This window comes from Haemorhous mexicanus, chromosome 18 (genome assembly GCF_027477595.1).
Source record: "Haemorhous mexicanus isolate bHaeMex1 chromosome 18, bHaeMex1.pri, whole genome shotgun sequence".
Taxonomy (NCBI): Eukaryota; Metazoa; Chordata; class Aves; order Passeriformes; family Fringillidae; genus Haemorhous; species Haemorhous mexicanus.
The window spans coordinates 8,779,280-8,806,757 of NC_082358.1; the positions used below are offsets into that span (position 1 = coordinate 8,779,280).

General features: G+C 56.1%; 1 protein-coding gene across 1 annotated transcript; it reads left to right on the forward strand.

Annotated features, from left to right (window-relative positions):
• The first annotated feature begins 14,341 nt into the window (after positions 1 to 14,341).
• Positions 14,342 to 21,559, forward strand: PSMF1 (proteasome inhibitor subunit 1). The gene is made up of 7 exons (XM_059863002.1): positions 14,342 to 14,512; positions 15,618 to 15,770; positions 16,309 to 16,391; positions 16,972 to 17,148; positions 18,315 to 18,368; positions 20,214 to 20,372; positions 20,497 to 21,559. Exons 1-7 carry the CDS (start codon positions 14,384 to 14,386, stop codon positions 20,546 to 20,548), a joined length of 807 nt encoding a protein of 268 aa, XP_059718985.1. The 5' UTR covers positions 14,342 to 14,383; the 3' UTR covers positions 20,549 to 21,559.
• The last annotated feature ends 5,919 nt before the right edge of the window (positions 21,560 to 27,478 follow it).

Sequence of the window (27,478 nt, forward strand, 5' to 3'; positions counted from 1 at the left end):
TGACAAATCCTGCTGTCGGCGGGAGGAGAGGTGGTGTCTGCTGTTTAACTTTGGACCTGGCAACCCTCTGTTGTGCTGGGAGGGGTCTGGGGGGCTGCGGGGAGGGGGAAGCCCAGCTCTGATGCCAGGGCAGCAGCCGCGGTGACTCAGGGATGATGTCGGGGAGAAGCGAGGCTGAGCCGCGGGTGCCGCCGGCAGCTCCCGGCTCCTCACGCAGCCCCGCTCCACGCCAGCACAGAGGGAATGAAATGTTCCTCCTCCGTCTTCCAAAGCAGAAGGGAGAAAGTGTCCAGAAAGATAATTTGGAAAGTTTGTTTGACACTTGAGCACACTTTCATCTTCGGAAAAATCTTGGTGACCTTCCAAAGCTGCACCGCCTGCTTCCCGGCACGGCAGGCGCCCCAGGGCACACGCCCGTGGCACCATCCCAGTGGCTGCTTTCGGGATGCTCGGGGCTCTGGAGGGGACAGTGTGGTCCCGCCGGGCCCACAGGTCAGCAGGGATGCGGTCACAGAGGTGGTGGCACAGGGATGCAGGTGCAGAGATGCAGGCAAAGGGATGCAGGTGCAGGGATGCTCCTAGCAAAGGTAGTAAAGTGAAAGTTAAATGTCTGGAGCTGGCTAGCAGCAGGGGACAGGAAGGGGCAGGGGGATGGAGGGAGCCCCTGGATGAGGGCGGGGTTTTCTCCGCAGGTGCCATGAGCTCCCAGCAGCCACGAGGGCTGGGAGGGATCTTCCCCAGTGCATCCCAGGCGATGAATGTGGGTTTGATCAGGGGAGGGTTTGAGCGGATGGTAGTGGATAAGGAAGAAAAATACTTGGCATTCCTCTCCCATCATAACAAGCCCAGATGCTTGGACGGTGGCAGCCCACTTCCCACAGGAATGGAAAGTCACAGCTGCTCTCGCGCCAGTGAGGCAGAGGCCCTTTCCCTGCTCTGAAGAAAAGCCAGCTCCACCTCACGCTGCACCGCAGCCCTCACTGGCATCCCGTGACACGGCTCCCTCCATCACCCGGGTCCCTGCGGGTGGCACTGCCCATGACCCCACTCCAGGAGAGCTCGGAGCAGGGAAATGTGCTGTGAAAGGCCAAGTATCAGATTTACTGTTGCTGTGGCTGGCGCTCCTTGCCACATGCCAACACGTTGGGAATACCTGGACTAGCATAGCCCTGCAAGGGAGGAGTGCTCTGGGGAGGCTGATGCCGTGGGAAGCATTAATGGGAAGCAGCTCCTGTCTGGTCAGAGCTAGTGGGAGCAGCTCCAGCCTCCTGGCAGCCCAACTCACCACCTCCCATGCCAGCACAGAGCCAGTGAGGTCCCTCAATGCTGGGGTGCCATCAGCTCTCCCAGATGAGAAGAAACGCGTGAAAGGGGCTGATTTTAGTGCTGGCATTGCCAAGTGCAGCCTGCAGCATGCTCATGGCACATTTGCTCTCCCCTCCTCCTCCTCTTCTTCCTCTTCCTCCTTTTTCTTCTCCTTTTCCTCCTTCTCCTCCTCCTCTTCATGCCACACTTCAGCCATTCCTGGGTTTGTGCCACCCACCATTCCTGCTGTTCCCAGGGAATGTGATATCCCAAGAGGCTGAAGATTTGCCATAAAGCACATCCTTCATCCCAGAGCAAGCTCTGGAGCTCCATCTCTCTTCTTGGTTCCTCTAGCTTGCTCCACTTCAGGACACCAGTGTGGCTGCACAGCCTTTAAGTGTTCCAGCTGCCAAAACAGGAGCAAAGCCCAAAGAGGGAATTGGCATCAAGTGGCACTGAAGGCCAAGGAGCAGCAAGAGTAGGAGAGAGAGCCGGGAGGAAAGGGAAGACGAGCAGTGAGATGGGAGGGAAGGCTTGGTGTCGAAACTGAATTCCTGGTCCATGTCAGCAGAGCAGATTTCCAGTGTTTATTTTATCTCTTTAGTTGAGCCCCTTTGAGGCAGAATATATTAAATGGCCTGACTTTATATAATGGAAATAATTGAAACAATACTCCTGCTTCCAGCCGCAATGTGCCGTGATTTCAGCCAAGAGTGGCCAGCCTCCTCGAGGTGGTGGGGACAGCCGCCGCCGCCGCTGGCGCTTGTTCGCTGGTTATTGTTGACACATGTCAGCGTCGCCTTCCAATTTCCGTCCAGCTGTCAGAGCGGGGAGAACACCCGGCGGCTGGCGCGGGGCGGGCTCAGCGGCGGCAGCACCGACGGGCGCGGGGAAGGACGGCGTCCCCGCGCCGGGATCTCTGCTCCGTGGGGCTGGTGGTAACGGCTGGGCTGGGATTTCCCAAGGGGAGGTGGTGTTGGGGCAGCGTGCCCTGGTAGCCAGGTGGGGATGGTGGAATGTGGAGAAGTTTGAGAGGATGGAGGGTGCGCTTGCTTGCTGCATGAGCTGTTGAATTGGGATCTCGGTATTCACTGGAGAAGGTGAAAGGAGGAGGTGAATGTGAAGGCTGGGGGTTGTTGAAGGTTTTATCCAACTCTGCCCCAGCAGTGGGTGATGTTGGGGCAGGGAAAGGCCCCCAGCATCCCTATGGGAAAGCACTTGCACCAAGCACCATCCTTGAAGCCAACATCCATCTCCATCCCACAAGAGCCACTGAAACTCTGACACTGACAATCTGTCATTGCTCCTTGAGCAGAGCTGAAGGGATGAAACGAGCAAACATGGTGGTGAGGAGTCACCAACATTGAGCCAGGCCCTAAACCAATTCCCATTTGTGGGCACTGCAGGGTTCCAGGGAAAAGCTGGCAGGAGGTGATAATAAGAGAAACATCAGGCAAGGTCTTCAAGGAACAGCGACATGGTGTGAAAAGTGCTCCAGAATCTCTTCCTGCCATTGCAGCCACTCTCCCTGGCTGTGCATGGTGGGGGCTCAGGGAAGGTTTCTCCAAGGAAAGGCAGGAGATAGGACTTGCAGTGTAGGACAGGGAGCCTGGGGTTTGGGGCAGCTGGACTGCAGATTCCTTTGCTGTAGGGAGCTGGAATTCCCCAGATGAGTTGGGTGCTGCTACTGTGCTCAACAGGACCTCTCAGCCTGGGCAAAGCCTGCTCTCCCAGCAAAGCCAAAGCATCGGTGACCATGGAGCATCCTCCTCTGAGCCAGATGTGCCTCTGCCTTCCCTGCAATGAAAATCATGTGTTTGTTACTGGAAGGGAGCGAGGCAGCAGTATTTTAGTATCTGGCCCTCTTCTATTCTCCTCAGAACCATATATGCCAAATTCCAACAGACCTTTTTTTTTTTAAATATTTGGACTATTTAAGGAAACTATTGAGAAAGACAGATGGAAGCATCAGTCAGATGGATGTTCCTGGCTCCACGTGAGACAGCACTCAGAAGTCCCATTCTTTTTCAAATAATTTTAATGTGACTACATGGTTCCCTCTTGCACATCATTCCCCAGGAGGGTAAATCCTCTGACTCTGGTGGATGACTCTCACCAGCTGGAATTCAGCAGAAGACAAAGGCTTTGAGCAGGCTGCTGGTTGGGGATGGGGAAATTCCCCTCTGCAGCCACAGAGCCCAGGGAGGGCTGTGGAAGCAGCCGCTGCAGTCGTGGCTCTGGTGCCCAAGGCCAGCCCTGCCCATGACCCGCCCTGCCCATGACCTGCCCTGCCCATGCTCTGCCACAGCTGCAGCTCCCAGTAGATGTGGTCCCACTCAGGGGACTTGGTGAGAGGCTGAGGTGACCCTGGGCAGTGGAAGGCAAGAAGGGTGCCCATCTGTGTGCCCTCAGGGAAGCAAAACTTGGGATATGTGGCTTCATCTGCACCTCAGCTTGTGCCAGGGCTGAGAGCCTGATGTTGGTGCTGGCATCACTCAGCTGGGACTCGGCCACCAAAGGCTCTGTCTCAAAGTTTACTTTTAAGCCATTTTGCTGATAATCCAACCCCAGTGTCTCAGCTCTGGGAACTGCCCTGGGTCCTCTGCTTGCAGCTGAACGTGGACTTTTGCAGCATCCCAACCCTCATGGACCCTTCTTGGCAGCAGGATGTGATCATTCCGTGACAAAAGCCAGCGGCTCCTCAGCTCTCGCCTGCCCTGGCCAAAGCTGCAGGGATGTGCTCATGCTTTGGACACCAAGCCAGGAGGAAACAGCGTGTCTAGGAGCTTTGTCCTTCGATGGACCCTGCTGTGCTGGCATGGGGTTGGGAAACACCCAATTTAGGTTCATGGTCCTCAGGAACTGGAATTTGGGTCCTCCACAGGGACATGGGTCCTTCCTCACCCTCCCAGCCTCAGGATACATCCTCAGTCCAGCTGACATCCTAACTCCTGGCTCTGTCCCTGGTCTCTAGGGCAGTCCCTCCCATCCCTCCCCTCCAGAACAATCCAGGAACGTGGCACAGCAGGGCCAGCCTGGACTTTGGTCACCAGCCCTGCTGTGGTTGCCAGCACCCCAGGGCCGGCGGCCGTGTGCCATGGTGACTTATAAAGGCTTTTTTTCAAAATTAATAACAGGAGAAACACAAACTTTAATATTTCTGAAGTGAAAATGGAGTGATAATTGTATTTAGCCAACATTCAGGAAAATTATTACCACCTGGCAGCCCCATTTGTGGCTGACGTCAAAGAGCACCATAAACCACCATTAGTTTGGAGAACACCAGGGGGAAAAAAAGGAAAAGAGAAGAAATGGTGACCTTTGTATTAAAAAATCCAGGATCAGGAGTATCCTGGGATGCTGGACAGAGCAGGTCCCCAGGGCCTGTTTGTCATCAGGAGTTTGACTAACACTCAGGAGTGTCAGCAGATACGGTCCTCAGAGGTTGAAGGAAAAGACATGGAGAAAAATGTTCCCCTTTTCTTTTTATTTTTTTCAGTCTTTTATATCCTGTTTATGCCACTAACAAATTCAATTTTCAGGAGCTGGAATAAAGACAAAGCTGTTTAAAATGGGTTGTGGGCAGCTCCCGCTCGAAGCACACAGAGAAGGTTCATCACCCCAGAAAGCACCAAATTGCAGGAGTGGGGAGAAAAGGGAGTTGGAGTGGTACAGCGGAGCTGAAGCAGTGATGGAGAGGGTGCCAGCTGGGTGCCCTGAGCCTCGTGCCCATTTCTGAGCATCCGTGCTGCTGCAATTGGAGGAGAGATACAGGGACATGGTCTCCAACTGGTCCCCAGTGCCACGGCCGGGCGCAAAGCCGTGGCAGCAGGCTCTGGCTCATGGAAAGAATTCTTCACTTGGGAATTTGAGCAAAAAAGATTAAATGAAGTAAAAAATGCATGTCACACTATGAAAGCAGAAAAAGAACATTTCCAAATATCCCCAGCCTCCTCCGCACCTCGCACGCACTCCAGGCGCTCTCAGCTGCCACCTCTCCTTCCCACGGCATTTTGGGGGTTCATGGCTCCCCACCAGAGAGGAGAGCTCTGTCTCAGCTCTGAGGCAACCACAACATGGAGAGACATCATAAGCCCTCATCTCTTTCCATCCATCCCCCTTCTTGTCTGGCTGGCTGGGAGGTTCCGAATAGAACCAACCCGGCCATCCATTGCAGTAGGGAGGTTCCAGCACCTTCCTGCAGGCAGAGGGTCCCTCCTGCTGAGGTCCCAGCCCTGGCCTAGGGGTGCTCTGGGGTGCAAAGGGTGATTCCAGTCCCAAGGGAACTGATGCTGCTCAGAGTTCCCCAGAGACAGGGAATAAACCTGCATCAGTTCTTTGCTGGAGGAGAGATATACCTGTGCAGGAACAGGGGTCCTGCGAGCATCACAGCGGTGCTTCCCATGGATGGGGATTTCCAGGGTCCTGGCATAGCAGTGCTTTCCCACTGTGGGCCTGGAGCAGGGCTGCTTCCAGACATCAGCACTGAGGAAAAATCCCATCATACTGTGATGAAAGAGCAATGTGTGGCATGGCCTCCCCAGGTGAAAAATGCCTCCTCCCTTAGGAAAAGGGGATAATTAAAGGGTACGGATGTTTTGAGCTGTTTAACAATGCTGGTTTGTTAATTTGAGCCCTCCTGGAACACCGCACAACAATCCCAGTGCTCCCACACTCTCCCAGCCAGCCCGACAGAAGCAGGGCCAGCAATGGTTCCATCAGCCAAACCAGTTCTGGCTCCAGTGCTCCCAGTTCCAGTGGAGCCACTGGGATGGGGATGTCTGTCTATCCCCACATGGGGATGAGCCCCAGCTCTGCCGACAATGGCAGGGCTGGGAGTACCTGGGTTTGCAGCAGGTTTGGAGTGTCCCTGTCCTTGGCCATCCCGATGGCATCTCCTTGAGCCTCAACCAAACAACTGGACATCACTGAGACCACAAACAAACAGCATTTGATTAGATTACTTTTTTTTACATTTTTTTCCCCCTGAAAAACAAAGAGAAGAGGAGAATTCATATTTCCTGTTCTTGTGAAAGGAATTTGCCAGCATGAGGCAGGGAAAGCAATGCTGGTGGCCTGGAAAAGTCACCACCTCCTGACTCTAGGGGCAAAGAGGAGCCAGGAGGTGGCTGGCATGGAGGCTCCACACCCAGACACCTGCACAGGGGCACAGGCTGGAGCAGGGAGCTCTTGCCAAGGCTGCAGCTCCCTAACCCTGGGTGCTGGGAAGAGGCAGGATGGCGTGGCCAGGCCAGGCTCAAGCTCCAGTGCTGCCAGGGTCTGAATGTCTCAGCAAAGCGGCAGCGGCGCCCAGCCAAGGCTTCAGGAAGGAATTTCAGAAAGGGCTTGGTGTGGCCTCTCTTTTCCCAGAACAAAAGCTGGGATCTGCTCAGCAATCCTCCTCCATCATTTTGCCAAGTTGCCTGGAGGGGTCAGAGGAGCAGAGTGAGGCTGATCTGAGAAGGCCTCGGCACCCTGGGGTTAGGGAGAGGATCTGCATGGGCAGAGGGATGTGATGGGCAGAGGGACCATCAGGTCAGGACTTGCATCCCTGCATCCCCACAAGCCTGAATCTCTGCATCCCTCCATCTCTGAGTCCCTGCATGTCTTCTTCCCCCAAATCCCCACATTCCTGCATCCATACATCCTTCTATTCCCATATCCCTGCATCCCCGCCTCCCCACAGCCCTGGAAGGCTGTGCTGTTCTCAGCTTATTCAAACATCCGGTCATTCTTCCCAGACAGTTGGTGCTGCTGCTTGTCTGGCACATCCTACTGCACTGGACAACTCTGCAGCCCTGGCATCTTGCTCTCGATCGAAGTTACACATTCACTGAATTCTTCCATTTCCATATTAATAATGGATAAATCCTGTTGCATAATTATTTTCCACATCATCTCTCTTGCCTAGTGCTGAGAGGCACCAACCCCCCTACAGATCCCTGCATAGTTGTGGTAAGGGTTGGGCACCCTGGTGCTGCAAGGGGGAGTCCTTGTCCCTGGTCCCTTGAGGCTGGAGATGCTCTGGGTTTGAGTTTCCCAGTCCCTGGATGTGTTCAAGGCCAGGTAGAATGGTCTGGTGGAAGGTGTTCCTGCCCATGGCAAGAGAGTTGGAACTGGATGATTCTATCATTCCCAAAGCCTCCAGCCCCCTCCTCAGTGCTGCTGAGGCCCCAGGAGCTCTCAAAACACTGGAGGGTCTCAACCAAACCTTCAACAGACACCAGCACAGCCCCTGCATCCTCCACCAAGCACCCCTCAGGCAGGCTGCAAAGGGGAAATATTTTGGAGAAAGGCAGGATGCAGCATGCCAGGGGTCCTGTGCCGGGCAGGGACATGGACCAAGGTGCAAAAGCCCCTGGGGGACTGGCAGCAGGATGCAGTACCATCTACATCCCTGGAATGGGCCCTCCTGCTGGTTCTGGGGACAAGAGCGGCTGCGGGCGAAGGGAGCAGCAGTGTCAGCGCACGGCCAGTTCCCAATTTGCACCAGCCTAGAACAATGACAATGACAATGGTAGAAATAAAGAGATGAAAAATGTGTCTGTGATTTGAAGAAGCTGGAAACATCCAGCATAGGGGACAGAGGGCAGGAGGGTGGCTCCCGACTGGCCATTGCCCCGGCAGCGAAAGGGGTCCCTAATGCCTCCAAGCTGTGCAGCCCTTCATGGAGGGCAGCCTGGCTTTCCACAGTCACAGCTTGGGAATAATTCAAAGATTTTCTTGTTGGGAATTTCTTGCTGGGAGCGGCTGTGGGCTTTTATGTCTGTACCAAATGACTGTGAGGGGTTGGAAAGGCAGGCAGGGGGCTCAGTGGAGCCCCACAGCCTCTTGCAACGCATCCGTGTCCTGCTCACATATGGAGAGCAAAGGAAAGGGAAAGGCTGAGTGGTGGCAAAAGCCACAATCATCCAGTCCTCAGCAAATGGCAGGTCCCACTCAGGCACCCGTTCTGAGGCAGTTGCCACATCTCTCCCAGCCTGGTTTTCCATCCAGGATGAAGTGGGAGCAGGAGGAGGCATCAGTGCCAGACCATTCCCGGCGCCTGCCATGACAGAGGTGGCAGTGGCTGCTCCCAGCACCACCCCACAGCTCATCCCCTTCTTGGGCTTTTCTCCTTTCCTCCCTGGAACTTTGCCCTCCTGGTTGTTTTTCTTTTTTTTTTTTTTTTTTTTTTTAATAACATAAATTTTTTCATAGCCTTTTAAACACTGTAAAATTTAATACAAAGGAAATTAAAAAACCCAGAGGAACTATTCTCAAAATAATTTCACAATCCGCACACATCCCTCAGCAAATTGAATTTGTAGGAAATAAAGAACAAAATATGACAATAAAGGGCTTCTAAACAAATCCTAATGTGTCACATATGGAAGTGCAAATGCCAGCCTGTGTGCAGGCACTTGGTGGAGGTGGGTGGCATGTGGGTCTGGGGGGCACAGTTCTGCCACGCCCCAACACTGCTGGGAGTCCCTGCACTCCTAGGAGCAGCTTGAAGGAGCCAGGGGGGTGTTGCTGCCCCAAAGTCCACATTATAAACCCTGGCTGAGCGTGTCTTTCTTGTGTCCCAGCAGCTCCAGCTCTGGTGGCAATGCTGACAGCATGTCCTGCTTCATCAGCCTGGATCCTGACCAGTTTGTGGCAGTTAATGGGGAAAACTTCAAAGGATCTGAATCAGCTCTGCCAGGGTCCCACAGGGTGAGCTGGGAACCTCCTACCTTACAGCAATGCCCATAGCATGGCTTCCCCATGGCCACTCCTGGCGGCTTGGTGGTGAGGGGACATGGGTGCTTACTGCACCCCTATCCTCACACCCCCATCCCACACACACACCCAACACCATCCACCCCCAAAAAGCATATCCTTCCCAGATGTTCCTTGTCCAGCTGTGGCCCTGCTTCTCCCCCTTGTTTTTTTCCTCTTCTATTAATAAACCTGGCACCTGAAGAGGAATTTTCCCTGTAAACACCCAGCTTCACACTTTAGCGACTTTTCCGTGTTTTAATTAACAAACTGGAAAAAATGTCAATTGTTACCCACCACGGGCACGTGTGTCCTGCAGGCTGCCAGAGACATGTCCTCCCTGCTCTGTCCCATGCTGTGGTCACAGGGCAGAGCCACTCTGCCCTTTGGCAGAGGGAAAATAGGGGATATCTGGAGGGTTATACCCAAATTGCTGTTCCACTGCTGCACCCACCTGTGGCACTGCTCCAGTGGGATCCAGGTGCTCTCCCTTGCCCAGATGCCTCATCCCAGATGGTCAACGCTGCTGGTTTACCATGGTGCAGCCCAGCCCACCACGACTGGACCCCTTGCACCCTCTCCCCATCCCCAGCCCCACTGGGCAGCATCTTGGACCAGTTTCATCATGGAATATTCCCCACCGGCCGGGAAGCCAATACTCCCCGAGAACATTGCCTCATCCCAGCCGTGCGTGCCTGGGATGGGGAGAAACGCTGGGGAGCTGCAAAAGACATCCAAAAATTAATGTACTGTCTGCAGCAGCGCTGGGGCTGCAGCCCGGGGGAAGCGCCCGCCGTGTGGCATAGAAGGAACTGCAAAGGAAAGGGTCTTGTGAGGATAGCGGGAGCTGCGCGTCAGGAGCAGGCTTTGCTCTGCAGCCTTCCCGCAGCTCCAGGATAAGCTTGGGATGGGACTGTCTCTTCCCACATATGCAATGCTACCTCCTGCTCGCCCCTGCAGAGGGAAGGTGCTGCCAGCCCTGGAATGCTACAGTGGTGTCCCCGCATCCATGCACCCCCACCTTTGGTGCTCTCTGCAGCCGCCGTGACCTCGGACATCTCCCTCGGCACTCGGAGCAGGGAGCAGCGCTGCATCCCGGCTTTGCTGCTGGGGCTCAGGCAGTGAGCAGGGGCCAAGCCCGTGTGGGCAGTGCAGACAGGCAGCCCGTGGGCAGGGCGCTGCCCGTCTGGGGCTGGGACACCCCGGCAGCCAGCTTGGGACACCCCGGCAGCCAGCTGCTCCTGCTTTGATGTGGAGTCCCTCAGGCTCCGCACAATGTAGACTGGGGCGGGATGAAGCAAGGGTGATTGATTGTCTTGTTTTGTTCCTCCAAGGCTGTCCTAGACCGCTTGGATTCACAGCTGAGATCCCCCAAGAGCAGGGGCTGGCAGTGTCCACCCAGGCTGAAGAGATGGGGCTGGTGGGATGCAGACTCTGGCTGCAGGCAGTGGAGTGGCGGTCTGAACCCTCTGTGCCTCAGTTTCCCCATAATCACTGCCCTCTTGGGAGTTCTTGGTGTCTCTGGATGAAGTACATTCCCTGAAGCCGTCCTCCATTACTCTCAGGTGTGCTGGGCATCCCTGGAATTCAGGTCAACAACGGGAGCATAGGAGCCCTACCAAGGGTAAAGCTCATTAGGATTTGAGCATGTTGACCTTCAAAAAATGGAGTTTAGCTCCATCCAGTTGATGAGTCATGACTCTGTTTGTGCGATGCACTCCCTGCAAGCAAGGTTTCCACCGCAGAACTAACAGGCTTTTCTGGGAAGCACAGGGGTTCTGGATTTCCTAATTATTTTCAAACCCTACTGGCAGCCTCTCTCTGACAGGGATCACGCCTGCTCGAAGTGCAGCACTCAGGCGTGTTTAGAGTCCTGAAGCACTGACTGACTTTAGCTCGGCCTCACTGCTGAGTGCCGGCTCTCGCAGCCCCAGTCCCTCCTCCTGCCCGAGCCTGCCTGCATGTGGTTTGCATTTCTTCCCCGGACAAAAAACCCCTTTCTCCTGCCTCAGTGTCATCTTTCCCTGGAATTGAATTTAGGGGAAATGAAGAGGAGGCCAAATTTTCACGGAGTGACTACCTCCCCTCTCAAGGCAATGATGGCAGTGAGGGGAAAAGCCCATTCCAGGAACCCCTGCCCCGGTCCACATCCCTTGGCACTGGTGATTTCAGTCACAATCAGGTGGCTTCTTCTGAGCCAGTAAGCCCTGAGGCACTGAGCAGATTGTGGAGGAGCTACTCCAGTGCTGCTGGCTCTTCCTGCTATGCAGCAGGGGATCCAATCTTTCCCTCCCACTGTGTGCTAGGAAACTGCTGCCTGCATGGAGCAGGACAGGGATTCTGGTAGAAAACATGGATGGCAGTGCCATCCATCACCCTGAATGATGCATGGGGGGCTTTCCAATCCATGGGAGAGGAGCAGCAGGAAGCTGATCTCGAGGCAATCAGGAGCCAGGAATACCTGAACATCAGTTAGGGATTATCCATGGCCCCTCTCTTCCTTCTCCTGTGAGACTCTGGGTCATACCCAGCATGCACAGCACAGCACAGGGGTGAGCCAGCTGCCCTGGCCGTGCTGGCTGCCATTCCCAGCACAGAGGGCTCATGGGCTGCCAGCGGGGCGGGCGGTTGGGAAATCTGTTTCCTCTTCTGCTCGTTACGACACCACAGTGGGCGCATGCACTGGGAGCAGTGAGGCAGTGGGAAAGTATGAAGGTCAGGGGAGACTGCGGTTTGTGTGACGGAGGTGACCCCGGCTGATGTAGCCTTTTACCTGCTCCAAGCACTGCCATCCAGCTGGGATAGCTCCAGCTACTGCCTCCCCTGGGACATCATCCCCACCCACGCTCTGTCAGGGAGCAGATCTGCACAGATCATGTTCCCGGGTGAAAGAGGGAGGAAAATGGCCAAGGGCAGCTTCCTTGGTGCAAGAGCTGGGCGTGAATCGTCATGAACACGTGCGAGGCATCAGGGCACTGGCTGCTCTGAGGGCTTTGCTCAGTTCTCACAGCATCGTTCCTGCTCCCAGCTAGGCTCCAGCAGTCACAAAAAGGACACGGCTGCTCTGACAACGGCACCAGCATGCCCGGCAGCAACCTTGACACACTCGCCTTGCAGCACAACTCTGCCAGCTCTGCAATCCTCATCACCTCCTCAGTGACTTGACTGTTGATTCCAGCCGGGGCTGGGCTCTCCATACCTCCCACGCAGTTTGCAGGCCCCTAACTCACATTAGGGGTCTGCTTTCATGTGGCCAGTGGTTTTCATCATCATGGAGCCATGGCATGAGTGAAGCACGGGAGCAGAGGAAGGAGACAACAGGGAGTCAGGCAATGTGGGCCAGCATGGTACCGTGGGTGCTGGAATAATGGCTTTGATGTAGTGGCAGTCAGCCCTGGGGCCATAGCTCAGGTATGGCAGTGCCCTGGCTCCCAGGAGGGTCCTGTGGTGAGTGGATGCATGGAGCCATCTGTTTTCCTCACTGCTGTGCCCATGGAGAGGCTGATCGGGCCAAGGGAGACTTGGCACCAAAAGTCATTTTCCAAGAGTGTCCAGGGCAGCTGACATATCACAGTGTGGGAAAATAAATCAAGGATGAACATGGAGGTAAGGCCACAGGAAGACAAGCTGAGGGCTGGACAGGAGCAGGTAGTGAGGGGTGAGAGGGTGGGGAGCGGATGGTGGGCGAACAGGGATGGCAGAAATTTGGATGGGAAATAGAAAGCTCAGCAAGCACTCAACAGAGCATTGGTGTGATCCTGCTGAGACACCAATCTTAAATACCCTGCAGGAACCTGTGCAGCAGCTCTGCAGGAACGTAGGGGGAGTCCAATAGCAGCAGTGAGATACAAGATTCCAGATCAGGTTTCTGGAGGGAGACTTAGGATTTCAAACTCTGCCTCAGAACTGGGCATTTAAATGGAGTCACTGGTACTCCTGGCCCACCCAGGGCCAGGCTGTGCTGGGAAAGTGAAATGTGGATGTCATCAAAGCCTGAAACTGCAGCTGCTGCCCAGGAGTGAGCCGAGCCATGGGGTGGAAATGCTGCTGCTGCTGCTCTGAATCACATCTGAGCGATGGAGAAGCTCCGGCTGAGGCATTTCCTGCTGTTCCCAACTCATCCCCATCCGATGCCTCTCTCATGGAGCTCCTGTGCTGAAATCTCGGCTCTGTGGAAAATCCACAGCAGCTTTCCTGATCAGTCCAGCTGTCTTCCCTGAAGAAAGGAGTGACAAAGCACGGCAGGAGGTGTGGTGTCTCCTGGTAGTGATTCCCATGGGACCTGCCAGGCTGTGCTCAGTTGTTCAGCCTCAGTGACTTCTTGAGAGGGAAACGGAAAGAGCGAGCAGTGGGAGTTAATTAATTGACGCATAATGAAGTCAAGATGAGCATCCCCCAAGGACCTGAAGCTCAGATTAGGAAAGCAGCAGATGATGGTGTTCCCTGGCTTTGTCCCGAGCCCCAGCCTCCTGCCAGCCACACTGAGGACACTAGCTCTGGCCCAGGGGCAACAAAAAAAAAGCCCCTGAATGCCTTTCAATGGCAACTTTGATAGAATTAAGGTGTTATAAACACTGTGACTCAGACAAGGAGTTATGGAAGGGATGAAATAAACCCATCAATGGCTGTTTGGTGCTTTGATCCCTTTGGTGTCAGCATCAAGGCTTGCTATGGCAGCACAAGTAGACCCTGCATGGACTCAAATGCTATTCTGATGACAAGGAGGAGCCAGGAGCATGGAAGGAGGCTCAGAGTGACTAACCTGGAGGTTGCTGGATGGTGCTGGGCAGACACCCTTCACAGGATCATGGAATCCTTTAGGTTGGAAAAGCCCACTTAGATCACTGAGTCCAACTATTGCCCCAACAACAACCAAGGCCACCACCAACCCTTCTTGTCAAGAAATTTTTTCTAATATCCAAAGTAAACCTCCGCTGGTACAACGTGAGGCCGTTTCCTCTGGTCCTGTCCCTTGTTCCGTGGGAGGAGAGCCTGACCCCCACCCAGCTGCATCCTCCTGTAAGGCAGCTGTAGAGAGAAGGTCTCCCCTGAGCCTCCCTTCCTCCAGGCTGAGTCCCTCCAGCTCCCCATCTGCTCCTGGTGGTCCAGCCCCTTCCCCAGCTCCATTCCTTTCTCTGTTCCAGCCCCTCAATGTCCTTCTTGTCCTGGGGGGCCCGAAACCGACCCCAGAACTCGAAGAGCCTCAGCAGCGTCGAGCACAACACAACAGCCAGTAGCCCCGCGGCCTCAGGAGGAAGCTCGGGCCCAGCGCAGCGGACGGGGGCCCTCTAGCGAGGGGCGGTGCGGCCTCAGCTCCGCCCCGGGCGCAGCAGCCATGGCCGGTTTGGAGCCGCTGTACGCCTGGGCAAGGCCCGCCATCTCCCGTCCGCAGGACGCTCTGGTCTGCGGCATCCACTGGGAGCTGATTCGACACGGCTACCGCTGCCTGGGTACCGGCGACCAGGTACGGGCTGAGCTGCGGTGAGCCGCCGCAGAGGCCTAGTAGGCCGTGGTGAAGCCTCGGCCTTTCCTAGCGCCGCTCGCCGGCGCCCTGCGGTCGAGCCGGGCGACCGCCGCCTGGGCCAGGGGAACCGGGCGGCGCCGGCGGTGTTGGGGGCACCCGGGCCGGTGCGGGGGCCGAGGGCCCTCAGTACTGCTGTGGGGAACTGCCGGGCTGGGGGTGTCTCGGTGTTGGGGGGTCCCGGTGCTGTACGGGGGCCCCGCTCTTGGGATAATGGCGGGAGAGGATCCCAGTACTGGGGGCGCCGAGGGTCCTGATGCTGGGGGTGGTCTGTGGGATGTCGCAGGACGGGAGATCCTGATGCTGGTGCGATCAGTATAACTCCGGGAAGCGAGTTAGTATAGTGCTAAGTGGAGCTTGGTGGTGAGACAGAAGTCTGTAAGAAAAGGGAGGTGTCCAGTTCAGTGCAGAGGAGGAAATGTAATGGGGCAATATCAGATAGAGGTTTCGTGAATCCCATTTCACTAGACCCCCTTCTTAGCACTGGGTCCAGTCTAGTTCTGGACCCAGTGCTAAGAAGGGGGTTCTAGTGAATTGGGATCCTGATGGGTGTTGGGTCAGTGCCTGATGTGGTGTTGGAGGGTAATGGGGAGTGCAAGGCACTGTCACAGCAGAGGACTCTCCCCAGTACCATAGGAGGGGACAGTGTAGGGCAGGGCCCCCCCGAGAAGCACTGATGTGGGGCTTGGACAGACATAATGACAGCCTTCCCCCATGCCCCAGACAGCTCTGTATCATGCTGGGGAGGTGAAAGGTGTCTGACAGGGAAGAACATTGTCTCCTGTGTGGGTACTTGTGATCTTCTGCTGCTGCTCATGTCCTCTTCTTCCAGTGCGGGGATGCTGTGGGAGGCTGGCAAGCAGGCAGGGCCAGCCTGTAGGAAATCCCTGTTTGTCCTGTCAAAACCTGGAAAGCATTGAGGGATGCCTTCCCAGAGACCTCAGTTCCCTCCTGTATCTCCCTGTGCAGCCAAGACAAGACCCCCAGCCCTAGGAGGTCATGCTGGGCTCCTGGGCAGGGTCTCAGCAGCCCATCTGTTCCATTGCAGCCAGGTCCTGATGAAAGGAAGTCAGAGCTGTTGCCTGCTGGCTGGGAAGCCAACAAGGAGGTGTATACACTGCGCTACAAGTCCACAGATGATGCCTATGAGCTGCTGCTGAAGGCCATCATGGTGGAGGACAGTATGATCCTCAATGTCATGGTGAGCACACATGTGGGCCCTGTGGGTTTGAAGTCCTTTGGCTGAAAATAATACCAGGGGCTGTTTCTTAAATGTTGGTTTTTGCTTGTTCTGCCTGGAAAGTGGTGTTTGTCCCTCGGGATAGGGCAGACCCAGGGGGTGTTTTTGTGTCAGATGTGGCCCAGCATGAAGCTGGTCAAACCCTGGCTGTGTCAGGGCAGGGGGACAGTTGGCCTTGAACAGTCTAGTGCAGGAGTTGCCCTGCTTCTGTCCCTTTCCCAGCTCAGGACTTCTCTGCAGCCCCCAACAAGTAGCTGCTCCAGGTGGCTTTGCTCAGTGTTCCACCCTTTGCAGCCTGAACTGGGGAGAGGGAGCAAGGAAAATCTTGCTGTACACTGGGGTTTGCTCCTGGGGATTCAGGCACAGCACAGAGATATGATGGAAAGCAGGTGGACCCCCATTCCTTGTATCCCAAGCCTGGGGCTGTTTTTGTAGCTTCTCTGTCCCTCATTCCTAGCTCTGCCAGGCTGCTCACTCTGCTTTACCTGTGCTTTTCCAGGATCGCAGATCTCAGAAGGTCGCAGATGTGACCTTGGCAGTGGCTGACTACATCAACCCAGAGCACCTGGACGATTTCCACAAGTAATTTCAGTTTCCTGGAAATTTCTGCAGGAGCAAATTTCCTACTTGCATGGAGAGGGGGGCAGAAATCAGGTTGGGAGGAGCTGGAGGACTTACTCCCCAGTTCAAAACCAGGCCAGCCCTGAAATGCAGCCAGAACTCTGTTCCCTGCCTTCCTCTGCACTGGCACGAGAGATATAGAGGACAGTGGGATCATGGGTTGGAGCCCAGGGCAAGGCCACCCCACCTGGGAATAGGCCAGGCCAGCACATTTATTTCCAGAGCACTGTGCTGGGTGGACACTGCCCAGGAATGTGACAGCTTCAGCCACATCCACAGTGTCATGTGCTTTCCTCCAGTGCAGACTGGTTGGGTTGGAGCAGAAGGGAGTGGCTGGGTGGCACTGAAATGGGGTAAAGGCTTTGGTGCCCTTGTGTGCTGTTACCCCTTCCTGTCCCCTCTGCCAGTGGGGGACATGTTTTGTGCCAGGGACACTTTGGGCTTGTCTGTCCCCTCCCCGTGCCTGTTGCAGCTTGTCCAGCACCCCGTGTCCTGGTGCCATGGCCACCCCACTGCACTGCCTTTCCTCTCCTTGCTGCAGGGTGTACAAGAACACCGATGAGCTGAGGACAAGAATCACTTCAGGCATCATTGCTCCCCTTGGGCCCCCTGCAGGAAAGGCCAGAAAGGAGCCTGAGTCCAAAGAGGATGTGCCCTGGGATGAGAACCCGCTTCGGCTTCCTCCCCGGCAGCCGATGGGTGCAAGGGCCCCACACAGGTGAGGAAAGAGTGTGTGGCTGCTGAGAGCCCCCTTTTAGAGGGAATGTGGTCCTGGCACAGCTCCCCAAACTACACATCAGGTCCCTATCTTGCACATGTGGGATGGGGAGTGAAAAGGATCCAGACCTTCCCCAGCTGGATCAGCCTGGGCACTTGGGTTTGTTTGGTTGTTGGAGAGGGATGGGCTGTTCTTGAGCTGTGTGTTGGACTGACAGACCCAGAAGGGAACAGGCAGGGGCTTAGGTTGGGAGGTGAGGTGTGGGGTGAAGGACAGTGGCCCTGCTCCTGCTGGCTGAGGGACCATCAGGGCTGGCAGAACAAGGACACCAGTGGGGGACAGTGCCATTTTGTGGCTGAGCAGCTTTTGGGAGGACACCAGAGGTGTACCCAGCCATGGTGGGATGCAAGACTTCCTCTTCCTGTTCTCCTGACCCCACTTTGCCCTTGGAACCATTGCTGGCAATGCTGGGTAGAGGGGACACATAGCACTTGCTTTGCCATCCATTCCTGGCTATTTTGAGTCGTCTGTTATACGTGGCAGGCAGGTTTCCTCCTCTCATACACACACTGATCACCTTTGGCTGGAAGTCAAGAGACACTGCAGTGGCTCTGCCAGCTGTGACTTTTGGCTTGTGTGTCACCCCACTGCTGTCTGCTGCTACTCAGGGTGCAAGAGGCTCCATGGAGAGGCTTGGGAAGACAGGCTGGAGCTGGGCACTGCTCTGAAACCATCTTACTGGCATGGGTTATTGACAGGGAGATGTGCCAGGTGGCTGCAGGCCCACCACCCCACTGTCCCCACACTCCTAGAAGTGGGATTGTGTCTCTGGCTGAGACATGCTGGAGAGTCTGGCCTAGTCCAGCACTGCTTAGGGATCCCCTGAGATGGAAACTCACGATATACGTGGACAGCTCCTGCTCCAAGCAGTGGGAACAACAGGGCTCCCTTTATCTCAGCAAGCTGCTGCCGTACACATCGGTGTCCTCATCCAGCCTCATCACTGGAGCAGGAAATACTCCCAATGGCAGCTCCCTCGTGCAAGGTCCCACAGATCCCAGGGCCCACCAGGTGCTGCACTGTTTGCCATGGGAGAGCACCCGTGGGCACAGCTGCATGCAGCTTCTCTGCTGTTCCTGAACGTTTTTCTGTGTCCTATGTTTCAGGCCTTCCCCCTTGAGTCCCTTTGCTGTTGGTGGAGAAGACCTGGACCCTTTTGGGTGAGTATGGCTCTTGAAGCACACCCTGCTCTACCTTTGGGGGATGTGGGGTGGTTGGAGATCACCGAAACAGTATCCAGCCAAGTGTCTCTGAGTGGGGGCAGTTGCTCAGTGCAAATTCTGAGGGACCAATTGACAGTTGGTAAAGCTCAATACGGTTCTAATATCGTAATAAGATCCCGTCTCTTGCATAGATGATAGGTTGCAATCTGTGTCTGTTTAATAATCAGCTTGTATTCATTTAACACACAGTAATTCCTGCAGTAAATCAAAGCTGAATATGTCGTTAAGTGAATGTAAGCCTCTAAATTAAACCGTTACCAGCTGCTGTGTCTCCAGCCCAGCAGTCTGCAGAAGGGGAGGCTGAAAGCCGAGTTCACAGATTCTCAAGCCCTGTTTCAAGCCTCCCAGCTATCTGAGGCACTTGGAGAAAGCCTGGGCAGAGGCTGGGCTGTCTGGGAGACTGAGCTTCACAGATATATCCTTGATATTTGGTTTGGTCAGGCAAGGAGAACCTGTCATCTTCCACTCCAGTTAAAAGCACACAGTCAGACAATAACCAGCTTGTGGTGTCATTGTGGAGTGTTCTGCAGCCCAGAGGAGACTCCTCTTTGGAACCACTCTCCTGTGGGGATGGCATTTTTTCCCCTCTTGCAAGACTTGTTTCTCTGAGGGTTTGGCTAGAAAAGGGACAGCTAAAAATGTCCCTGCTCAGCTGGAAAGAGAGGCCTAGAGCTGAGGGGACTGGAAGGAAACCTGATTGCACCAGGAGAGGGGATTCATTTTGGGGGAAGGGTGTCCCTTTTTCTCTTGCTGCCTCCAGCGCTTCATCAGAGATTTCTCTATAAATGACAAAAAAAGATGGTAAATGGAAGCAGATTTGTGTGCTGACACCTGCCAGTGCTGGGACTGGAGACCCAGACTCCTAGGAATATGCTCATGGGACCTGGCTGTCCCGGGGCACTTTGGGCAGCTGTTCTAGCCTAATGGAACTCATTAGCACGGTTGTTAATGACTTGTATGATGGCAGCGGTGTCCGGAGGCTCCAGCCGCATTTGCACAAAGCCAACTGTGAGGAATGGCACTCGCAGCGTGGGGCAGCTCCGAGGAGCCGCCGTGGTCAGCAAATGACTTCCAGGCAGTTCTTTGGAAAGGCTTGTGGGAAGCCAGCTGGCTCTTGCAACACTGCACAGGGCAGGATGGGAAGCAGGGATGGAACGTGGGTCTGCAGAGAGGGCAGGCAGGTCTGGTGCTTCTTGAGGGAACAGCCAGCACCTCTGCTGTGGAGATAGGCTGAGAGAGCTGAGGCTATTCAGCCTGGAGAAGAGAAGGCTTCAGGGACACCTTAGAGCCCCTTACAGTGCCCAGAGGAGCTCCAAGAGAGCTGGAGAGGGACTTTAAACAAGGGCCTGAAGTGACAGAACAAAGGGGAATGGTTCCCACTGACAGTAGGCCAAAGTAGATTGGATTTTGGGAAGAAATTCTTTGCTGTGAGGATGATGAAACCCCAGACCTCTGGTTGTCCAGAGAAGCTGTGGCTGCCCCAGCACTAGAAGTGTTCAAGATTGGATGAGGCCTGGGACAGCTTGGTCTAGTAGAAGATATCCCTGCCTGTGGCTGGGGGTTGGAATGAAATGAGCTTTGAGGTCCCCTCCTACTCAAACAATTCTGAGATTCTCTGCAGGGCTCTCTGTCTTCCTGCCATGGGCTGCCTCACTGGCTGGTCTGGGGAGCTTTCCTTCCCACATGCCATGTGTCAGGTTAACCCCATGTTCCCATGCTCAGCATTTCTTCACTTCTCTCCAGTGCCAATCTCATCTCATTCTCTGCCTTTTCTCTCTCCAGAGGTCGGAGTGGTGGAATGATTGTGGATCCTCTCCACTCTGGCATCCCGCATCCTGGCATTGACCCGTCCTCAGGCATCCCAGGCCGGCTTCCCCCAGGAGCTGTTCCACCAGGCGCCAGATTTGACCCCTTTGGCCCCATAGGAGTTGGGCGATCTGGGTAGGTCCTTGGCCTTGCTGGTATTCCAGCCTGCTTCCAGCCTGCCACTGGATCCCAGTTCATCCCTGTTGCTGCAGGCTTGAGCTCTGACTTCTGTTTGACTCTGCTCTGAATTTCTTTCCAGGCCGGATCCTGACCACCTTCCTCCTCCAGGCTACGATGACATGTTCATGTGAGAAGTCACACGTGACTTCCCAGTTTTCTGGGAAGCAGGGGCACTTTGCCTCTTCACTCGTTGTCTGATGGATGTGATCTTTCCAGCAGCGTTTTCCTTTTCTCCCTTTTGGGTCACATTCCCTTGTGTCCCATCAGCTATAAAGGCTTCCCTGTTTGCAGAACAGAAGAGGATGCAGTAATAGGTCATTTCTTTCTCTGCTCCTCTGAGGGTGCCTGGCTGTTTGCACCCAGCAAGGTGGGAGCGTGGGGTGTGGCTCTCTGGGAACAGCCTAGGTGCTGTGGGATTTCTCTGCTTCTCTTGGGTGGCAGAGCTTGCTGCTGGGGTCCCACAAGTGGTGGGTGTGAGAAAGGAGTTGGCTACTTGCTGCTCCTCTGCAGGAAACCACAGGAACGTCCTGAAGAGGACAGCTGGAATGGGCTCCCCACAGAGTGGGCTTCTCTCTTGCTCTGTATCTGAGCAAGGCACATATTGAAGGGCTGGAAAGCCCAACCCACAGGGTCTCCATGGGCAGACCCCCAGCAGCAGCTGGGATTACGGCTGTGTCTGCTGGCTTTGAAGAGCAGCACCAGAAAAGCCTTTGATGTGCATGAGAAGAGACATAGATTGAATTCCTGGCTCACCTTGCCCCCTCTCTTCCCTGAAGCCATGGTGGTTTTCATTCCTGGGGTGTCTGTGAAGCTCTGCAGGCAGTGTGGTGAGGGGTGCCCACTGGGCACTGCATGGATCTGGTAAGAGGGAGGGAGCTGTGCAAAAGAGGTTTCTCAAACATGTTTTCCTTCTGCCAGTCTTGTTACGTGTGGCTTTGCCTGGCTGGCTTGGGGTGGATGGGTAAGATCTGCTTGGCTTAGGCTCCTGAGCTCTCTAGATGCCTCCCTTCCCTGCAGATTCCCCAGCTCAGCTGATTTGGGCCTGCAGCTCATCTCTCCTGTCAGGGGCACAAACTGTTTTTCTTCTCATGTTTGATCTCTTGGAAGAATGTTCATAAGGCTGAAATAAAAACCTGACAACAGTGTTGTGCTGGTGCGTACTGGGGTGGCCCCTCTGTTCCCTACTGTGCAAAGGGAAGCCCCAGAGCCCTTCCTGAGGCAGAGGATTCATGTTGGGAGCCTGCTTTGTACCTTCCCCTGAGCAGCAGCACTTTTTCAAGAGGATGTAACTGTATTAGGAAAATGAAGTGGAGAGCAGCCCAGCCCTGCTCCTGCAGTAATTGCCTCTCCGGGGCATTGAGTGCTGTTGGAACACTGCACGCAGCTGCGTTGGCAGACATATAAAGGGGGAAGGGATCCCCCCATCTATCTCTTTTCCCAAAAGGCTTTTTCCCTTTAAAACCTCTTTGCCTACAAATGCAGTTAATAAAGCTGTGTTATGGTGTGTACCACCCTGGGCCCTGCACATGTGGGAGCAGGGAAGACCAACTGGAGAAATCTGGTGCTGGGAGGAGTTGGAGCAACCCCTGCATCTCCCCAGGGCTCATGCATGGACCCCCATTCATGGAGGGGCTGGTTCTGAGCCCAGACCCACTGCACTACTCAGAAGTTTTTCAGGGGAAGTCCCAGCTGCAGACCCATGGGTGGGCTGTGAGCAATGCCCATGACCAGAGCAGCATGGGAGGGATGGAGAGAGACCCAGGTTCGGTGAGGCCATTGCTCTTGCTTGTCCCCTCCAGCTCCTGGGACAGCCTGTGCCTATCCACAGCTTCCTTCCAGGAGAAAAAAGCTCCCAACCTTGCTGCTGAGGTTGAAAGACTGGATGGGGGAGAGCAAACAGCTTTGGCCTCATCGAGAGGCCCTCTCTGCGGGGGGTGGCTGTTTTCTGTGCCTGAATTAATCATGTTCTGCGACCTACCAGGAGGGAGAGGCGCAGCCGGCTTTGATGGGGCTAATTAAAGCGAGTCACCGCGGGGAGAGGCTGCAGCAGGGCGAGGAACCGGCTTTTGTCTGCAGCGCCCGGCCCCGGCGGGTCCGTCGTGTTGTGCAGCTGGGAAACAGGTGGCAGAGGAGGGGAGTGGGTTCCAAAGGGGACAAGTGTCTGCTGCAAGCCTTCGCCTGAGCCTCTGGGCTCCCTAGGTTGAGCCATCCACTCTCCAGAAAGGATGGGTAAAACGAGGCAAGGATCCTCCTCTCCATGTCACGGGACAGCAGGAACAGGAGACTGTCCCCACAGTTGGCTTGGGTGTCACCAAAGGACCTGGAGCATGGCAGAGATGGCTCCTGAGGACCAGTGATCCCAAGCACATTCCTTATTCCATCAGTAGGGCTTGTGGTCAGCACAAACCCCATTCCCTGAAAATGGCTGGGGGGCAGATGCCCCATTGCAGGTTTGTTCCACAGTGGCTGGGACAAGGTCTCCCTTGTCCCAGCCAGACGAGGGCCAGGTCTCCCTTCAGCAGGAGGGACAGTTCAGGCCCTCAGCCATGTGTCCCTGTCCCCAGCACTGTTGATTCTGCCCTAAGGAAACATTAACATGCACGGGAGCACAGTAACACACCCCGTGTTAATTTTTATGGGGAGGCTGTGAGGAGTGGCTGGGGCTGGGTGTGCGGTCTTGGCACAGGCTCAGCCTCCCTCTTCCAGCAGCAGCACTTCCACTACACGTTTGAAGAGAGGCACTGGATTATTGGTAATGGCTCAGGATCCCCAGAGAGTCCTTCAGGCCATCTGCCAGCACGCCCAGCCCACAGCACCTGCCTGCATGCTCCCGATGGGATGGCAGAACCCCCGGCATTGCTAATTACCCTGCAGCCGGTGCTACATCCCTTGGATCCTGGGTACAGGGAAGCTGTGTGTGTGGCCCAGCAGGAAAACAAAGCAGCCCCCGTTATATGGAACTGGGAAAGGCACTCTGGGCCCTCCCTGCTTGCTTTGCTCACTCCTGGCACAAAGACAGACACCCCCAAAACACCAGTACTGGGGTACTCCTTCCACTCAGGCTGCAGAGCATCAGCCTTTCCCAGCCAGATTTTTCTCAGCACTCTGAAATATTTTGGATTGCTTCCTACTACTCCCCTGCACATTAAGCACCACATGCTAGTGCCTCTTTCCCAGTGCCTGCCAGAGTGATGAAGGGATAGCCAGGTCAGACAGCTCCATGTCTCTCTGCCACAACCACCCTACACTTCAGCCTAGGGGAGGTTGTGTACGAGATCACATCCCAGCCCTGGAGGTCTCAGTGGGGAATTTTCTTTAATTGTGCTGTTCCTTCACAGTTTGTTAATTGTAAATATATCTCTATATATGTAGAGGTTTCCCCCCAGTCCTGCAGGGACTCAAGGCACAATCCAGCAACGTGCTGACAAAGCAATAACAGCCCCTTCCAGCAGTTTCTTGAGCAGCCTCATGGCCTAATCCATGGGAGTATTTCTTGTGCTCACATACAGCAGGTGCTTAACAGCTGTAACCTTCACCAGGCTCAGCTTTTCATCCTGAAAACACTCCTTCCATCTTATTTAAAGCAACAAAAAAGGGATGAGGATCATTTCTCCATCTAACGGGTTTATTTTACTAATCTAGAAATGCAGGACCAGTGCTGAGTTGCAGGAGGGACATCTGCCTTCTCAGAGCAGAGCCTTGCTTGGGAAGACTCAGAGCTCCCCCTTTCTCCCCTTTTTCTCTTCTTCCTTTTCCTTCCCTCTCTTCCCTTCCTCCCACAGCATCACCCCCTCCTCCACCCTAGAGCCTCTCAGTGACAGCCACAATGACATTTGCCCCTCATGCTCTCCTTGAACTCTTCATTTGGCCCCTCAGGCTCTGATTAAAGCCATTTGTCCCAGGGCTGTTGGGGACAGGCAATGTTTGTTTGGGGACAGTGGGGCACAGCCACCCATTTCACTCCAAGTGTGGTTTCATCCCAGGGAAAGGTGCCTGGGTGCCAGCATTGCAGGTGTGAGGTGATTCCAAGTTGTTCCCTGTGATCCTACAATAAGTACAGAGAGTGGCAGATGATGAGAGAGGCGTGTGGCACTTCACAGCAGCAGGAAGAATCATCTGCCAAGCATTATATGGAAACACAGGACAGAGAACACCATTCCCAGCATACAAGGAGACACTGGAAGCCCTGGAATAAAACCCAACCCAGGCAACCAGATGTAAAAATCACTTTTCTGTGTGTCAGGCTGTCTGGAGGGACTTGTCCCTGCCTGAGAATGTCTGAAGTGGGTAGTTTATGGGATGAATTGAAAACTGGTGGCAGTTCATGATAAACAGCACCTTTTGTGGGTCTGCATTTTCCAGTGGGATAATTATTTCCCTTTCCAAGCACACTGCTCATACCCATTTCTCTTTCCACAGAACATTGTGCTTTAATGACGCTTCATATTTAATTCCCGAGATGCAATTTTGCCTTCACACCACAGACAATGGCCTTGAATCAGCAGAAAGGCTGGCGTGGGGACACCCCAGCAGCAGCACTGCCAGGCCAGTGTGGGACACAGCCACCACATCACCTCGAGGCACTGAGAATCATCACTCTCTTCTGTACAGAGCACCGTGGGTTTGGAAGAGGCCATTCCAGGGCTGCTGGTGGTTGTGGGATGCTTGGCATGGTGCAGGCGTGTCCTGGCCTTCATCCTGCTGTGCAGAATGGAGCTGGTGGGGTGTGAGGGCTGGGGGGTGGCAGGGGGGCTGGACCCCGCCCCACAGGTGGTGGGCATGCTTGCTGCCTCCTCTTCTGCCCAAAGCAGTGCAAGCACCAACTCTGTGCCAGAGTTTTACAGGTAACTATTGCTAAAAATGGTCACTGATGGCAGAAACAGATCTGTAGGGAAGAGCAGTCAGGTCCTGGCTGTGGGAAGGAGCTCAGCCTCACATCCAGCCCAGGCTGCAACCGACCATGGCACAGAAATCCCATGGCTGCCTTGGTTGTGCCACTGCCATGATGCTGGTAGCAAGATCCCATCCAGGAACGTGCTGGGGAGGCAACAGGAGGTCCCAAGGCCATGCTGTCCCAGTGCTGGCGGGAGGGAACAATCCAGGCCAGGGCCATGCAGTCTGGTGGAATACCCCAAAGCCTCATCGGTCTGGTGATGTTGGGCCTGAGCACCATTCAAGAAGCATTCAAGGAGGTGACAGTGATGGCTGAAGGCTGGTGTAGGCAAAGTTTCACCCAATGGAATCGGTGTTGGGAGTGCAGCAAGGGGACCCCGTTTCTGCCAGTGGTGGGGGGTCCCTGGGGTGCGCACAGCTAGGAGCCGGGCCCCTCGGAGGGCTGGGGTGGGGGGCTCAGCTGGCTCTCGAGCAGCGCCCGCGTCCCTTCAGCTGACACCCTCCGCAGCCGCAGCCGTACCGAGCCATAGGTGCCACCGGTGCGGCGGGCGGCCCGGGCGCGGCGACGAGCGGCGGCGGCAGCCAGCAGCAGGGCGGCGAGCAGGAGACCACCCAGGGCCAGCAGCGCCAGCCCGGCCACAGTGCAGCGGTCGAGGCGGGCGCGGAGCCGGGCTGCCCGAGCCTCCAGCCGCTCCATCTGCCGCGCCGGCACGGCGGGGTCGGGCCGCGCCGCCCGCGGAACGGCCCCCGCCAGCACCACCAGCGCCGCGCCGCCCAGGGCGCAGCCCAGCGCCAGCGCCAGCCCCGGGCCCGCCGGCACCGGCCCCCCCGCGCCCGCACCGGCCCCCGCACCCGCGGCCGCCGCCTCGTCCGGGCTCCGCAGCTCCGCCGCCCGCGGGGACGCCATGGAACCGCCGCCGGCCTGCGCGGCCGAAGGTGAGCGGTCGAAGCGGGACGGGATGCTCCTCTGGGTCGGAGACGGGTCCCCGAACCGGGGTGCTTCCCCAAACCAGAGCCGAACCCCGAGGGCGGGATGCTTCCCCTCCCCGGAGTCTCTTTCCCTGACCGGGCTACCAGCCCCACCCCGCAGGTCTCCGAACCGGGCTGCTCCTCTTCCTCGGATCCCGCTCAGCCGAACCGGGCAACCTTCGGAGCTGAGACCCCGCCCGGACTGTCCCTCTTCCCCGGAGTCGACCCCCAGACCGGGCTGCTCCCCTTCCCTGAACCCGGCACCTGCCTCTCCGAACCGGGTCGTCCCACCTGGCTCTCCCCCTTCCCAAACCAGGCTCCCACCGCGCGACCCACCTTCCCGTCTGAAACCCCCTGTGAGGACCTGTGTCCCTCTGACTCCACTAAATTGCCCCTCACCGGACCCTCTTCTCCCGCCGGGGTCTGCCCTCCCGTTCCCCGCTCCCGCACCGGGTTGTGGCCCCGCTCCGTGCACCGGGCTCCGCTCCCGCTTCTCCGCTCGGTCTGCCCTCCCCGCCGATGCCCGCACCGAGCTGCCCGCTTCCCCTCCCGGTCCCCCGCGTCGGGCTGCCTACCCCCGCCTCCTCCCCGGCTCCCCGGGCAGGTGCCGGTGCCGCCGCGGGGCGGGCGGTGGGTGCCCCGAGCTGCGGTCGCGCACGGCCGCCGCACGCACACGCACACACACACGTACGGGGGGCACACACATGCACTCACATGCACACGCCCGGGTGCACACCGGCACCTGCTGTGCACGTACCCCGCGCAACAGGGACCCCTCTGTGCACCCCCTCGGCACCGCCGGGACCCTCCATGGGCACCCGGGGGGCTGCGTGGGGAGGGGCTTTGGAGAAGACAGAGCAGCACGGTGGGTTTTGTGTGGGGTCTGCCCTGGAGGACGTGCCCTCCACAACCAGCAGTCCCCTGTGGGACATGAGGTGGAGCTGGGGTGGGGACGCTGGGCTTGTAGCATGAACATCCCCAGCCCCAAAGACTGCAGGGAGAGGTCCCACATGGACATTGCCCAGCCTGTCCCCAGACTCCCAGAGAAAGTGGGGGTTGACCTGGGTTTGGGCCAGGTATGATATGCCTCAGCCTGGGACAGAGGAGCTCCTGGCCTCTGCAGTCCCACCACAATCCCACCGCAGTCCCATGGCTTAATGCCCCCCCTAAACACACACACACACACACACACACACGTT